Source organism: Esox lucius, chromosome 23, assembly GCF_011004845.1.
Source record: "Esox lucius isolate fEsoLuc1 chromosome 23, fEsoLuc1.pri, whole genome shotgun sequence".
NCBI classification, from domain to species: Eukaryota; Metazoa; Chordata; class Actinopteri; order Esociformes; family Esocidae; genus Esox; species Esox lucius.
The window spans coordinates 7489574-7506665 of record NC_047591.1 but is presented as its reverse complement, the minus strand read 5'-3'; the positions used below and the strand labels follow the sequence as shown (position 1 = coordinate 7506665).

General features: G+C 39.3%; 2 protein-coding genes across 2 annotated transcripts; one reads left to right on the top strand and one right to left on the bottom strand.

The window, feature by feature from the left end:
- Positions 1 to 1271: 1271 nt before the first annotated feature.
- Positions 1272 to 5205, top strand: calua (calumenin a). The gene is made up of 7 exons (XM_010886945.3): positions 1272 to 1356; positions 2061 to 2300; positions 2861 to 3054; positions 3248 to 3414; positions 3544 to 3604; positions 3725 to 3924; positions 4026 to 5205. The coding sequence occupies exons 2-7, from the start codon at positions 2077 to 2079 to the stop codon at positions 4128 to 4130; spliced, it is 951 nt and encodes a 316-aa protein (XP_010885247.1). The 5' UTR covers positions 1272 to 1356; positions 2061 to 2076; the 3' UTR covers positions 4131 to 5205.
- opn1sw1 (opsin 1 (cone pigments), short-wave-sensitive 1) lies at positions 4422 to 12433 on the bottom strand. Its single transcript, XM_010886944.4, has 5 exons — positions 12062 to 12433; positions 11721 to 11889; positions 11330 to 11495; positions 10990 to 11229; positions 4422 to 6213 (listed from the first exon to the last, which is right to left on the bottom strand). The coding sequence occupies exons 1-5, from the start codon at positions 12399 to 12401 to the stop codon at positions 6124 to 6126; spliced, it is 1005 nt and encodes a 334-aa protein (XP_010885246.1). The 5' UTR covers positions 12402 to 12433; the 3' UTR covers positions 4422 to 6123.
- Positions 12434 to 17092: the final 4659 nt, after the last annotated feature.

Genomic DNA, 17092 nt, shown 5'->3' with positions numbered 1-17092 from the left:
GGTAGGTGGTACGTGTCAAAGTAACAACATATGAATGGCAGGACCCAAGTTTTCCCAGTAGAATATTACCCAAAACATCACACTGCCTCCGCCGCCTTGCATTCTTCCCATAGTGCATCTTGGTGCCATGTGTTTTCTAGGTAAACGACGTACATGCACCCTGTCATCCATGTGATGTAAAAGAAAACTTGATTCATCAGACCAGGCCACCTTCCATTGCTCCGTGGTCCAGTTCTAATGCTCACATGCCCATTATAAGCGCTTTCCGCAGCGGACAGGGGTCAGCATGGGCAATGATTGTTATGTTCTCACAGGTTTAGTATTGAACTGTTTCAAGATATATCTGACTGGTCAATACTTTTTTTGTTACTCTTTGTGTGACTATATGTCAAAGAAAATCACATGAGATGTGGGGTCCATCAAGGTTTGATTTTGCGGCCTCTACTCTTCAAAATGTATGTGTAACCATTTGGTCGCAGTATTGGATAATTATTTATAGTGCACCCCACCTGGGAAAATACACAGATGAGCATTAATACAATTTGTTCACCATCCGCTCTAAAATGTCTTCAATGTACATCATTCAAAACAACATTGTGGGCTACTTTGAAACCCTCCCTACTATAACGGTGTATGATGTTATACTCTGATGTTAAACCGAGCAGGATGAGCTGGCCAGTCACTGCATTCCTATTTTTAATGACCAGTACATTCCCACAACACTCTGTTATTGGGGTGTACCCACACCAACACAGGAAGGAAAACCTTCTTCACTCATACTTTAATCAAATATGGGCTGTGTCATATTTAATATGAATCTGGAAACATTGGGTGGTTACTTTTGAGGTAGATTTAAAAAGGGGGTGAAGAATGCTAAACGTTTCTATGTGGTTATGTTATTATTGTTTAACACCTGTACAGAAGTAAAACATGTTCAAGTAAACCGAAGTAAATGGATGATGACAGTACTGTACAAGTTTACTCAAATTTGGGGACGTGGCAATTATAAGCCAATCAAATCATCTGGATGCGGATTCGGGCAATGGAACCACTGCGAAATGTCCACAAACGCAAACACATTTTCTTAAACACGATTGGCTGAAACACCACAGCGTTGTAGTGTGAGCAAATCAAACGTGAATGCGAGGAATAAACGTTGCATTGTGGAACATGAGATCATTAGTCAAACGTGCCTTTTTGCTGAAGTGGACCAATCAAATCTAGATTAGCCTTGTATCTGTAATCCTATTGGATAACTTTTTTTTTTTTTTTTTAGAAGGAGACGGGCCGAGCTTGGGGTGTGTGTTGGCTTGTGAGATATACTTGCGTGTAATTGTGTCTGGAATCATCAGCTGGGTAGGTAACAATGATATTACTTCTGTAATAATGTTACAAGCTAAAAATTTGTTGATAGTACCACGTTGTATGATCAGCTAAAATGGTAGGTTTAGGGTATCCAACACACATTCCAGTAATCTAGCAATGGTGCTAGCGGCTAACAGACAATCTTATTAGGTTGAAGACTGTATAGCCTATGTTACTGTCAATAACAGATTTTTTTATTTGATGTTATTGCATATTTTGCAGATGTAGCAACATGTTTCAGTTTAAACAGTGTAGTCCTTGCGCAAATAGTGACATGTTAATACATTGTTCACTTTAACTTTTATATGTGCAAATTGTATTTTATTGCGTTATCTAGTATTCAACTTCCAAACCTCAATGTTGGGCCTACGATTTTTTTTTTTTACCGAATTCACTGTCATACATTAAACTATTGTGTCTCGCTGGTCTGGCGCATGTTATCTGTCTGACCAATCCTGGCCTCACGAGTAACGGGGCTGGTCATTTGTTTACTTCTGCCTTAAAAAATTCGTATCAGGAGTCTATGCCGACTTAATGCAAAAAGTGTCTGATAACAGTTTACAGCTGTAAAATGGCCCATCAATGAAGCATACCTATACATATTTACATTCTGTGAGACCAGGAAAAGCCATTTAAACAAATCGATTCGCAGGCTTTGATTTGAGGTAAACTTATTGATTTTTATCTCCTCTCAGTCTCTCTCTCTCAGCTATGATGGAGATCAGGCCGTTACTTATGTGCTTTGCCCTCTGCGTGGTTTATGCCACTAGTAAGCCGACCGAGAAAAAGGAACGCGTTCACCACGATGCACCTCTCAGCAGCCGCGAACATGACGACGCTCAGGGCTTTGAATATGATCATGAAGCTTTCCTCGGCCAGGAGGAGGCGAAGTCTTTTGATGACCTCAGCCCAGAGGAGAGCAAGCGCAGGCTGGGGTGAGTAGGTGCAATTCTGCCTGGCTGTTCCTCAAAGCCCAGTGTGTCCACTTAGCCATCCATGATCAAGTGTCAAAAAAACAAATCTCTCTCTCTCTCTCTCTCTCTACATATATGTATGTGTCTTTCACTAAGGGCTGTCACACATACAGCAAATTATGTCCTCATTCAAGTATGTAAGATATGAATCTCTACATTGTGCTGTTTCTATGAAGTAAAAGATACTCTTGGTTGGTTTACCTCTGTGTGACTACACTCTTAGTATTCTTGTCAGCTGATGTGTTTGTCTAGTGTAGGTACTACCTATTGTAAATAACTGCCTTGCACCAGAGCTAAATCTTTTAGTTCCCTATCAAACCACTGCAGTATAAACATACCAGAAAACGAAGAGGAGGTAGAATTCCCCTTTTATCCCATTCTTGTCATCAGAGTCAAGACAAGACGGCGCTTCCATTTAGTGGACCAGTTTCTGGTGTTTTAATCCTGTTTTGTTTTTTAAATAATGTGACCACACTCATGTAATTGGTTTTTCTTTTAATTCCTTTCACTTCCCTTCTTAGTGTGATTGTAGGCAAGATTGACGGTGACAGTGATGGTTTTGTCACTGAGGCAGAGCTCAAAGCTTGGATCAAGAAGGCTCAGAAAAAGTACATTTATGAGAATGTGGACCGCCAATGGAAGGACTTTGATGTGAACAATGACGGGATGATCTCCTGGGAGGAATACAAAAACGTCACCTATGGTACCTATCTAGGTAAGAAGGGCATGCCATGATTGTGGTCATGAACCCAGGTAATTGCCAGAAAAATAACACTTTTTTTTTTTTTTTATTGGTTTAGTAATTGCAATTTGGGTGTTAAATTGCCAGACATTCCTGCACACTGATCTTCAACATAGAGCCCTGATTCTAGAGATGTTGACTCAGTTACCTTTGTTTGACCCCACAGATGACCCAGAACCAGATGATGGCTACAACTACCAGCACATGATGGCACGGGATGAGAGGCGTTTCAAAATGGCTGACCAGAATGGAGACCACATTGCGAACAAGGAGGAGTTCACAGCTTTTCTACACCCAGAGGAGTATGACCATATGAAAGACATAGTGGTGCTGGTATGTTTGTTTCATTCTCTTGCTGATTAAATTAAGAGGTATTTGCGATCAAGGAAACACAAGACCAGTATTCCCTGGCTGTCTCCAATGTGCCTCTAACCATTCTTGCTTTTCTTGTTTACTCCCAAGGAAACCATGGAGGACATTGATAAGAATGGTGATGGTTTCATTGACTTGAATGAGTACATCGGTAAGGACTGAAGTGGACCGTAGGAGTTGCCCATTTGAGGTCCCCATTTAGTCTATGTACGACGTAAAAGTTTATCACTCCTCACATACTGTGGACATACACTTGTTTTTCCGTTCCCAGGCGACATGTACAACCATGAGGATGAGATGGAGGAGCCTGACTGGGTTGCAACGGAGCGTGAGCAGTTCTCCGAGTTCCGGGACAAGAACAAAGACGGAAAGATGGATCGGGAGGAAACGATGGAGTGGATTCTTCCCTCAGACTATGACCATGCAGAGGCGGAGGCTAAACACCTGGTCTACGAATCGGACTCCAATAAGGTCAGACAACGTCTCTATGGTTCTATATTTTCCTCTCACTCCTGATGTCTATGTTTAAGCATATTGATATTGACCAAATATTCCTGTTTTTTTTTTTTTAGGACGGAAAGCTAAGCAAGGAAGAAATCCTGAACAAGTACGACCTGTTTGTAGGAAGTCAAGCAACTGATTTCGGCGAGGCGCTAGTACGGCATGATGAGTTTTAGATGTTTTGTTTTTTCCCTTAGCAATATAGAACAGTTTTAAACATGATTTGATAAATGATATAATTTATTTTGTACGAAACTTATTCAAACACTACATTTTCTCTAAGTAGTCTGTGGATGACCGCACACAGTCTTTTTTGGTCATTTATTGACTTCCCATTCCCAACCCTCCTTAGTTTTTTTTTGTCACACACATGTATGCTAGATTGGCTGAGTTTGCATTTATTTGATATACAAAGATATGCTCACCGCACTGAATATTATGTTTGGAATTGTAATAATTTATAATTGTTTTTTTTTCTTCTCACAAATCTTCCATACTGTGGAAATTATTTAGTGTTTTGTAAGTAATGTTTTTGATGAAGCCAACTTTAGTGATAATCTGTAAGTTTATAGTATATAGGTAAATGAGATGACACACAATGTTAGCCTCATACTTATTCTCTAACCCAGTGTGTGCCTTCTCAGTTTAATTTTTTGGGAGCTCAGCCTATGAAACTGACACCAAACATAATTTGGGACCAAAGGTTTATGGGAAAATAAGTCCACTACAGGTGAATCACCCCTCACCATGCTCTGTTTCTCAAGAAATACTTAGGTTGACTCCTTTTTCCCCAGTATTTGTCTATCGTGAAAAGGGCTGCTATGACAATGTTCAGTCCTGCTTCTGTAAGCCCTTCTCTACAGTCAATCCCTTCTTGATAGTCTGCATTGGCTTCCTCCCCTATGTCTTCACTTTCATCATTGTACAGGGAAAGGAGACATGGAAATGAAACGTTTGTACATTTTAGAAACAACACCAGTGTAAGGAAATGCAACAGCTCATGCTAAGAGCTGATGTACTTCCTACCTATGGGTCATGTTGAATTGAGAAGTTGGTGTGTTTCAGAGTTGTGACTGAATAAACCTTGATCAAATTTAATTCCGATAATGCATTTTTATCAGTATTATACATTCTTGGCAAATGGTCCATTTCTGGATTTTCACACTGAATGTACGGACATTTTTATTTGAATTTAAATGCTGTACTTTAGATTCCACAGCTGTTTCTCAATAAAAGAAATGACTAAACATAGTTTTAGTTCAAGGCTTATTTATTTCAGTGGACATATTTTCTTAATTGTGTGTGTTTAATTTTGTTATAGGTCCAGTAATAAAAGTTATATTGGGTATAGATAAAACATTGTTTTTAAAAATGCACTGTAGTACAATATAGGTAAATCCTAATTAACTCTACATACAGTATATTTAAATTAAATCAGCAGGAGTTCATCAGAGTGCATAGATTCAATTAACCCCATTTTCCCTGTCTGATCATATCTAAAATAGGTATTAAGGAACCACACACAGTTTATTAAATCCACCTTAAAACACAATGTAACAAATACATTCAAAAAGAAAAAAATATAGTTTAATGATTGATCTAGAATAGTTTTAAGCAAATTTGGTTCAGTCAAATTTTAAGAATAAAATATATACTGATCATTGCAGTTATCAGGTTGTGATTTGGGGGGAACAAATTGTTGGAATAAGATGGTTGAAAAAGAGAAGGTTCAGGCAAGATCGATGAGACAACAAATGTTAACTCATGATGTTCTATGGGGTGTTCCCATTTGAATTCGAAATAAAACAAAACCCTCAACCACTATAAATCAAACACTGATTATATTAACAATACTTGTCTGCAGGGTTAGGGTCATTCAATTTTGAAATTGAATTGGAATTTACTGTAGTTAGAAGAAATACCAGTATTTCCTGAATGTCTCCAATGAGTGTTTCTCACACTTTTTGTCTTACTGTAGCATTAGTATCAATACAGTAGTAAGGAGTGGTGGACTGGAATTCTAAATGAACTGATCCCAAGCAGCCTTTTACTACAGAGTTTGGATATGTTTTTTTTACTGTTAAAGATTTGACTGTCCTGGTATGAAGTAGAGGGGAGCGAGATCTTAGCTAATGGACATGGCTCCTGACCATCTGAGAGAAATGGTTCTTATGCTACAGAGACATCAGTCTTGGAGGATGATATTGAAGTCTCCTCCATCGTTTTCCCAAACACTGTCTCCATGATGCAGGTGTTGAACTGTGGAAGAATGAAAATGTATCTCAAAGAGGCGATTATCATTATTTGTGTCTTTCTCAGACATACAACATCTCACAAAAGGGAGTACACCCCTCACATTTTTGTAAATATTTGAGTATACCTTTTCATGTGGCAACACTTTGACACTTTGCTAGAATGTAAAGTAGTGAGTGTACAGCTTGTATAACAGTGTAAATTTGCTGTCCCCTCCAAATAAAACAACACACAGCCAATAATGTCTAAACTGCTGGCAACAAAAGTGAGTACACCCCTAAGTGAAAATGTCCATTTACACTGTTATACAAGCTGTACACTCACTACTTTACATTGTAGCAAAGTGTCATTTCTTCAGTGTTGCCACATGAAAAGATATACCCACATTTTACGAAAATGTGAGAGATGTACTCACTTTTGTGAGATACTGTACTTACATGTGCTGGTCATAAAATTAGAATATCATCAAAAAGTTGATTTATTTCAGTAATTCCATTCAAAAAGTGAAACTTGTATAATGTATACATTCATTCCACACAGGCTGATATATTTCAAGTGTTTATTTATTTTAATGTCAATGATTATAATTGACAACTAATGAAAATTTGAATATTGTGAAAAGGTTCAATATTTAAGACACCTGGTGCCACACTCTAATCAGCTAATTAACTAAAAACACCTGCAAAGACCTTTAAATGATATCTCAGTCTGTAGGCTACACAATCATGGGGAAGACTGCTGACTTGACAGCTGTCTCAAGATGACCTTGACACCTTGCACAAGGAGGGCAAGACACAAAAGGTCATTGCTAAAGAGTCTGGCTGTTCACAGAGCTCTGTGTCCAAGCACATTAATAGAGAGGCGAAGGGAAGGAAAAGATGTGGTAGAAAAGAGTGTACAAGCAATAGGGATAACCGCACCCTGGAGAGGATTGTGAAACCTATTCAAAAATATGGGGGAGATTCACAAAGAGTGGACTGCAGCTGGAGTCATTGCTTCAAGAACCACCACGCACAGACATATGCAAGACATGGGTTTCACCTTGTATCAAGCCACGTTTGAACTAAACACAGCAAAATGTTGCATTTCCTTTGGAAATCAAGGTCCCAGAGTCTGGAGGAAGAGAGGAGAGGCACAGAATACACGTTGCTTGAAGTCCAGTGTAAAGTTTCCACAGTCAGTGATGGTTTGGGGTGCCATGTCGTCTGCTGGTGTTGGTCCACTGTGTTTTCTGAGGTCCAAGGTCAACGCAGCCATCTACCAGGAAGTTTTAGAGCTCTTCATGTTTCCTGCTGCTGACCAACTTTATGGAGATGCAGATTTCATTTTCCAACAGGACTTGGCAACTACACACAGTGCCAAAGCTACCAGTACCTGGTTTAAGGACCATGGTATCCCTGTTCTTAATTGGCCGGCTGACCTTAACCCTATAGAAAATCTATGGGGTATTGCGTTACGGAAGATGCGATACGCATGCAGAAGAGCTGAAGGCCACTCTCAGAGCAACCTGGGCTCTCATAACACATGAGCAGTGCCACAGACTGATCAACTGCATTTCTGCAGTAATTCAGGCAAAAGGAGCCCCAACATACTTTTCATGTTCATACTTTTCAGTTGGCCAACATTTCAAAAAACATTTTCATTAGTTGTCAGTTAAAATCATCACAATTAAAAGAAATAAACATTTGAAATATATCAGTCTGTGTGTAATGAATGAATATAATATACAAGTTTCACTTATTGAATGGAATTACTTTTGAATTACTGAAATAAATCAACTTTTTGATGATATTCTAATTTTATGACCAGCACCTGTATATTTATTTTGGGATGTCCTTCAATTTCATTATTTTTGTTGTTTTATAGTTCTTCAAATTTGAAAGCTTTTCTACAATTTGTGAGTGTGAAAAGAAATTTATACTGTGCAATGCTTACCTACAGTGGGGAGAACAAATATTTTGATGTCCTTACACAAGACCAGAGAGCTGTGTAAGGACATCGGGGATAGAATTGTAGACATGTACAAGGCTGGGATGGGCTACAGGACAATAGGCAAGCAGCTTGGTGAGAAGGCAACAACCGTTGGTGCAATTATTAGAAAATGGAAGAAGTTCAAGATGATGGTCAATCTCCCTTGGTCTGGGGCTCCATGCAAGATCTCACCTTGTGGGGAATCAATGATCATGAGGAAGGTGAGGGATCAGTCCAGAACTACACACCAGGACCTGGTCAATGACCTGAAGAGAGCTGGAACCACAGTCTCAAAGGAAACCATTAGTAACACACTACGCCTTCATAGATTAAAATCCTGCAGCGCACGCAAGGTCCCCCTGCTCAAACCAGCCCATGTCCAGGCCCGTCTGAAGTTTGCCAATGACCATCTGGATGATCCAGAGGAAGAATGGGAGAAGGTCATGTGGTCTGATGAGACATAAGCTTTTTGGTCTAAACTCCACTCGCTATGTTTGGAGGAAGAAGAAGGATGAGTACAACCCCAAGAACACCATCCCAACCGTGAAGCATGGAGGTGGAAACATCATTCTTTGGGGATGCTTTTCTGCAAAGGGGACAGGACAACTGCACCGTATTGAGGGGAGGATGGATGGGGCCATGTATCGCGAGATCTTGGCCAACAACCTCCTTCCCTCAGTAAGAGCATTGAAGATGGATCGTGGCTGGGTCTTCCAGCATGACAACGACCTGAAACACACAGCCAGGGCAACTAAGGAGTGGCTCCGTAATAAGAATCTCAAGGTCCTGGAGTGGCCTAGCTAGTCTTTAGACCTGAACCCAATAGAAAATCTTTGGAGGGAGCTGAAAGTCCGTATTGCCCAGTGACAGCCTCGAAACCTGAAGGATCTGGAGAAGGTCTGTATGGAGGAGTGGGCCAAAATCCCTGCTGCAGTGTGTGCAAACCTGGTCAAGAACTACAGGAAACGTATGATCTCTGTAATTGCAAACAAAGGTTTCTGTACCAAATATTAAGTTCTGCTTTTCTGATGTTAAAATACAAACCTGATTCCAAAAAAGTTGGGACACTGTACAATTGTGAATAAAAACAGAATGCAATGATGTGGAAGTTTCAAATTTCCATATTTTATTCAGAATACAACATAGATGACATATCAAATGTTTAAACTGAGAAAATGTTTAAGGGAAAAATAAGTTGATTTTAAATTTCATGGCATCAACACATCTCAAAAAAGTTGGGACAAGGCCATGTTTAACACCGTGTGACATCCACTCTTCTTTTTATAACAGACTGCAAATGTCTGGGGACTGAGGAGACAAGTTGCTCAAGTTTATGAATAGGAATGTTGTCCCATTCTTGTCTAATACACGCTTCTAGTTGTTCAACTGTCTTAGGTCTTCTTTGTCGCACCTTCCTCTTTATGATGCGCCAAATGTTTTCTATGGGTGAAAGATCTGGACTGCAGGCTGGCCATTTCAGTACCCGGATCCTTCTTCTATGCAGCCATGACATTGTAATTGATGGAGTATGTGGTCTGGTATTGTCATAATGGATAATGCAAGGTCTTCCTTGAAAGAGACGACATCTGGATGGGAGCATATTTTGTTCTAGAACTTGGATATGTCAACATTGATGGTGCCTTTCCAGATGTGTAGGCTTCCCATGCCACATGCACTCATGCAACCCCATACCATCAGAGATGCAGGCTTCTGAACTGAGCGCTGATAACTTGGGTTGTCCTTGTCCTCTTTAGTCCAGATGACATGGCGTCCCAGTTTTCCAAAATGAACTTAGAATTTTGATTCGTCTGACCACAGAACACTTTTCCACTTTTCCACAGTCCATTTTTAATTATCCTTGGCCCAGAGAAAACGCCTGCGCTTCTGGATCTTGTTTAGATACAGCTTCTTTTTTGACCTATAGAGTTTTAGCCGGCATCGGCGAATGGCACTGTGGATTGTGTTAACCGTCAATGTTTTCTGGAAGTATTCCTGAGCCCATGTTGTGATTTCCATTACATTATCATTCCTATCATTCCAGACCCTTACGCACAGAGATTGTTCCAGATTCTCTGAATCTTTGGATGATATTATGCACTGTAGATGATGATAACTTCAAACTCTTTGCAATTTTTCTCTGAGAAACTCCTTTCTGATATTGCTCCACTATTTTTCACTGCAGCATTGGGGGAATTGGTGATCCTCTGCCCATCTTGACTTCTGAGAGACACTGCCACTCTGAGAGGCTCTTTTTATACCCAATCATGTTGCCAATTGACATACTAAGTTGCAAATTCGTCCTCCAGCTGTTCCTTATCTGTACATTTAACTTTTACGGCCTCTTATTGCTACCTGTCCCAACTTTTTTGGAATGTGTAGCTCTCATGAAATCCAAAATGAGGCAATATTTGGCATGACATTACAAAATGTCTCACTTTCAACATTCAATATGTTATCTATATTCTATTGTGAATTAAATATAAGTTTATGAGATTTGTAAATTATTCCATTCCTTTTTTACTCACAATTTGTAGTGTCCCAACTTCTTTGGCATCGGGTTTGAACTTATGTCATGCAAAGAAATGCCAATTAATTACTTAAGAGTCATACAATGTGATTTTCTGGATTTTTGTTTTAGATTCCATCACTCACAGTTGAAGAGTACCTATGATAAAAATAACAGACTTCTACATGCTTTGTAAGTGGGAAAACTTTCAAAACCGGCAGTATATCAAATACTTGTTCTCCCCACTGTATATGTATACTATAGGCAGTACTTAAAAGTAACTTTTCACCACTGCTTCGGCTTACCTGTTTGTTCATAAAGGCGTAGATGAGAGGGTTGTAAACTCCAGAGCTTTTAGAGAAGAAAGCCGGGATGGTGACCAGGCGATAGTCTTTGTTTTCTTCTGATGAATAGGCATAGTACAAAGCTGCCAGGGCGTAGGGGCACCAACACACACAGAAGGAACACACCATCACGACCACCATTTTGGAAACTTCCTTTTCTGCCTTCTGTGTGGACACTGACTCAGTCTGCGCAGCTGCCACCTAGACACACAGACACACAAGTTGAGTCTGCGTTTTGTCATGACAACATTTATTGTGTTATGTTTTTTGCTGGTTTTTAACCAGATAGCATGGTACTTACAGCTCGTAGTGCTCCCAGCAGTTGGGCGTAGGAGAAAATTATGACCGTCATGGGCATGATGAAACAGGTAACCATGAGAAATATCATGTAACTGGTGGTGTGATACTCCTCATTGTGTGTGTACCAGTCAGGACCACAAGAGCAGCCCAGACCCTCGGGGATATACCTGTAAAAACAACGAGTTTACTGTTGCCCAGACCCTGAGGGATATACCTGTAAAAACAACATGTTACTGTAGCCCACACCATCAGGGATAAACCTGTAAAACACTGGGGTAGTGTACCCCAGACATCCAGGGTTATGACTGCAAAAACAAAACAATGTTTATTTAATCTGGATTGTCACATTTAATTAGAACATCAGAGCGCGTGTGTGGGTTGCGGATCCATACCTGCTCCAGCCAAAGAATGGTGGGATGGCACATCCAATCCCCATTACCCAAGTGAAGGCAACAGCGCACAGAGCCTGGTTACTGCCAAATGTGAAGGTGCCGAAGGGTTTGCAGATGACCACATATCTCTCAAAGGCAAGGACAGCCAGGGACCAAACTGACACCAACCCTGAGGGCGTAGAATGGACGCATCAACGTGTTAATAGACATCAACGGCATTGAACACAAGACCTTGGTGTACAGGACAGTCATCGTGTGTCTCTTGGTAACAATAACTTGTATTGCATCTATTGCTATTGTGCTCCTTACGAGAACACATCCCTGATGCTGTTTGAATGTACCTGCTATTGATCCCATAGCAGATTCCATCGCACACAAGGTATGACCCATGAAGAAGTATCCTCTAGTGCTAGCGATGAATACTTGACTAACAGAGAATGTCACAAAGATGAAACTTGACAGCGCGACATTGACCAGGATGTAGTTCAACGGTTGTCTCAGTTTCTTATACTTCACAGTCACGAAGAGAACGATGAAATTTAGGGGGGTTCCAGCAAAGAACACAAAGCCCATGAAAGCGGTTTGTAGGTAGAATGCCCATGATGGTGCCAGGTGGTATTGTGGCCCCTCGAACGGACTCACTTTGGAGATGTTCTCATACAGATAAAAGTCCTTTCCCATATTGGCTCTTCTTTGTTTCTGAACAACACTTGTTTGTCTCTGAGTTGTGCAGTGGGATCCCGAAAAGCTCCTTTTAAGCAAGGATAAACCAATTTAAACTGCAGAACCAAGCTTCAACTTCGATCTTCCTGATCTTGATGGTCTAAGACTATGGAAGGATTAAGTTTCAGAAGAGACCTGCCTTTGTTGGGCCCATGCAGCAATCCAATAATAATAATAATAATCTCTTAAGAGCCTGTGAGATTGGAATTAAGAAAAACATGTGTCAGACTGAATTTAGACTGAATTGAGTCTGTAAAAATAGTATTGTTTTGTAGGCATATTCAGGCACACTGTTTTTGCGGACAATGCAAGGATCCAAAGCTTCCACATAATTGTGGAGTTTTTAATCTGTATCATTGATTCAAGTCAAGATGTGTGATACAGAGGTAACTCACAGAGATTAGTTTTAATGCTTCCTGATCCAGTTTGAGTGATCTCTGATGGGCTACTGTAAGTGGTTTCTCTGTCTGTATGTTGCTATGAAAGAGGGGGACTGAACAATTAGTGCCTGATTACTGAATGTGGGGCATGTGACATGGGACCCCTGATCCAAAAAATGATATGAATAATATATACTGTATATAATTATAAGGTACACTTTATCAACTATCTGGTTGAACACATTTAACACCACTACAGATTGAATTCTTGGTGGCATGGAATTGGTGGCAACATTTCTGCTAGTTTCACATTGTTCACTCTGCAACAACCACAAAATTGTTGTTATATGATGGAGATTATGAAATAGTTTGTTGTTGCCTGAATTCTTGAATGAGTTTATAGAAATGTACAATAATTCACTAAGTTGTTTTTATAGCAAATATGCTGTAATTTGTGTTTATACAGATAAGATGAAATTACTAATTTGTTGTTTTAATAGTAATGTGAAGCCTATGTAAAAACAGAAATGCTGTCCACTGCATCATTATTTGCCGTTTCTGGCCTGCCTCTTAGCTTGCATAACTTCTGCAATTCTTTAACCTCTCTCAGCAACAACTGTTTTTGTCCAAAGACTTCCGCCGACTGTGTCTTTGTTTGTTGCATCATTCTCTATAAACCCTTAAAACTGTTGGCTGTGAAAATCACAGGAGAAAGGTCATCTTTCAGATACTAGTATCCTGCATGCCTGGCATTAAAGGTCATAGCAGACTCAAAGTCACTTAGGTCATTTGCCAACTCTAGCATTCAATCAAACACTAAGTGAATGCCTCAATGCCTGTCTGCTGGTTTTATGTAGTAATAAAGGGGTGACAGGAGGTTGTTGACCTGGGGCCACAAGTGTGATAGTCTGCTCCTGTTAACCTAGACTTCACCCTTATACCATTTGCTAAATCTACTTAAATGAAACAATCAACTAATTAAATCATTCATTACTGATCTTAAGCAAATCAGGGAGCCTATGTTGACATAGTGCTTGCTTTCGCTGACTATATCTCGTTACAGGGACACGTTGGGTGCATTGAGGCACACACACAATATAACAAAGGCAGCTGTTGACCTTAGTTAGGAAAGGTAACAGAGCAGCTCCTGAAACAAAGGAATATTTTTAGAGACGGTTCATTACCCGCCATAATCGCAGCTTACTCATCGCAAATCACTATAAAACTGATATACAAAGGAACCAGATTAAAGGCAAAAACCAACATAAAATGTCTCAGTAAGGTGTTGGGCCACTAGCGGCCAGAACAGCTTTAATGCACCTTGGCATATATTCTATGATTCTCTGGAACTCTACTGGAGGGATGGAACACCATTCTTCCAAAATCTATTCCCTCACATTGTCATCCTGGAAGAGACCCAACGTGATTCAAAATTGAGGTCAACTGGGCCTGCTCAGCATTTGGATACATGCACAGAGCATTTTAACTGGAGTTAAAACAATGGATACTAGTGGATACTATTTTGACATAACTGTAAAATGGCATGTTAATGTTCATGGCAGTATTTGTTGTTTGTGTGTTTGTTGATCCTACATAATGTGATTTTGAGGTCAAGGTTTCAGGCTGTCTGGAGAAGGTTGATTTGTCAAGGCGCAAGTTGCACCAATTCTAAATTATTCTCACAAGTTTTCTTCTCTGTCATAATTGTGTTTCATCCACAAAACCTGCAGCAATCTGCAAGCAAGCTGAAACAGGGATGGCAAAAGAATAAAATGGAAATGTCCTTGAGTTACATAGACAGAACCCCAACCTAAATCCAACTGAAAATTGGTGGCACAACTTGAAGGTTGCTGTCCAGAGATGCTCCCCAAAGATCTTAAACAATTAAGGACAAAGCTTGAACAGTTGTGTAAAGAACAATGCCCATATATTGCTAAATCTAGGTGTGAAAAGAAACCTATCCCAGGTGTGAAAGAAACCTATGTAGTTCTCCACTGACCTAGATTTTTTAGTCCTATCCTTAGCTTAATCTGTGTCTGTGAAACTGGCCCATAGAGTTTCACTATACAATTACTTAAACAACTAATTAAGTTAAGTGAAATCCATCAACCAATTTATTCAGTACAGATTTTAAACAAACCTATACATCATTGTTCTAATTGCACACCTTTCTACAGGAAAGTGCAAGCATTCTGAACAGTGTTGGAGTCTGAATGTCAATGGACTTTCCATTTAACATTTAATAGTCAAACTTAAATCTAAATTGAATGGTAGGTAAAGGTAGGTTAGATTAACTTGATTCAATAACTTGATAAACAATAAGCTACAGTAGTAGTTGGAGTCCTTTCAAGTCAAACATGATAATGAGTTACAGGAACAGCTAATGTTAGATACATAATCTTCCTATTATTGTTGTCAACAGCTCTTTGCCTTAGCCTAGTCCTGTGTAAACCTCTTCTGCCACCTGCCTAAAGCCTGCCAACTATGGTAGACCACTTGATGGTAGATTATTAAAAGACAAGCTGCTTTATGTTAAATGCCACAGGGATGAACCTAAATCTGGAAAAGATTTACCTTAGATAACTAGCCTATCTCTCAAATCTCTGAAAACAACAGAGATGTAACAAGAGATTAGCACTGCATTATAGGATCATCTCTTCAGCCACAGAATGTAAGGTCAAGTTAGTGTGGGGTCAAGTTAATGTGGGGTCAAGCAGGTGTGTTTTTACTGGTAAGGTCCTGCTCACTGTGCCCACCCATTCTCCTTTTATACACTTGCACACAGACTGTGCCCTCACTTTATTTGGAACCTCTCCAAGAAACAATTTTCATCCTGCTTCACTTTTGTCTTCTGTCTGTCTCTGATTTATTTTCAGGTAACTGCTACTGCTACCTCTAGGTAGGTTTTAGGCAGAGGGGAACAGCTGGTTTCATTTAGTTTCACTGACAAATGCGTGCAAAAAACCTCATCGTCTCCTAAATCACCAGTAGTAAAGCAGGTATGCATTTTCAAATTTTTACATGGGTGCTGGATTAGGCTTGTTTAGTTGAGTAGGGGTTTTGTATGTTATAACGATCATTTGAAGGATTGAGTTTTATTGAAATATCTCTCTGCATCAGAAATACATATTTGAATTTGGAAAATGTCAAATTTGATGCTAGACAAACATACCTGTGCATACTTTTCAGCTAACACTGAGCATATATTAATCATAATGCAAATCTTCAAGATATATGTGATTACATTTCTTTTTTTAAATCTAGAAAAAGATGAAGACAACACTACTACAGTGCTTGAAAATACATGTTGAGAAAACAGAGTCGAGAGAACGGGTACAAGAATAATTTCATCCCTAGACTCAGGGTAGTATCATAACCAAACTCTATAGGTTTTTTGGAATGGGTATGATACGACCTGGGTTTTGTGGTGGTCTGCTACTGCCTTCAAACAAAGGACACAAACCAATGGCTGAAAAATACATAAAGCAGCCATAAAGGAATTATACATAACAGGTGTAAATTGCTCAAATGTTTTTTATCTGTAGCCACTTGTTTTATGGAAAAAAGTATCCTGTACAAATTGGTTTCAAAATAAACCTAAAATTTACCATTTGCTCTTTTTTCCACACTGCCTTTGTGAGACTATGGTGTAAAGAAACCCATTTATTGAATAATAGCATTAATAGTTATAACATTCATTTATATTTACGCAAATGTAAACTGGAAATTAGTTTTTTGAAGAAAGGTTGTTTGTAACCAGGGCAAAAGTGCCTATTACTTCACTGTCTTGGGATAAGCATTAGTGACAATGACCATGGAGCAATTTCGTCATGTGTATGAAGAAGAAGAATGGGTCCCGAAGGTTCTCAGTTTGAATCCCACCTTTGACAGAAACAACATTCCTTAGAAAAGACTATGATCTCCAAAAGGATGTTATTATTTACATGATTTAAAATAATTGTGATAGCAAAATAATCACATATGTATACTGTAGAAGTAATAGCATTATGATAATAATATCACTTACCACTTCTACCTACATGATATTTATGGTCCAACCTGAGAAAATTGTTTAAAGTTATTTATCGGGGAGGTATATTTCCTAGTAAAACACTATATAACATGATACAAATAAATAATACAATAAAAATGAATACACATTTTCATGTGATGCTCAAAATAAAAAAAATTGTGAGATAGCAAAGACATTTTATAAATACAATTGAAGACACCGTCTAGTGTGAGGACTGAAAACACAAAGGAAGACCT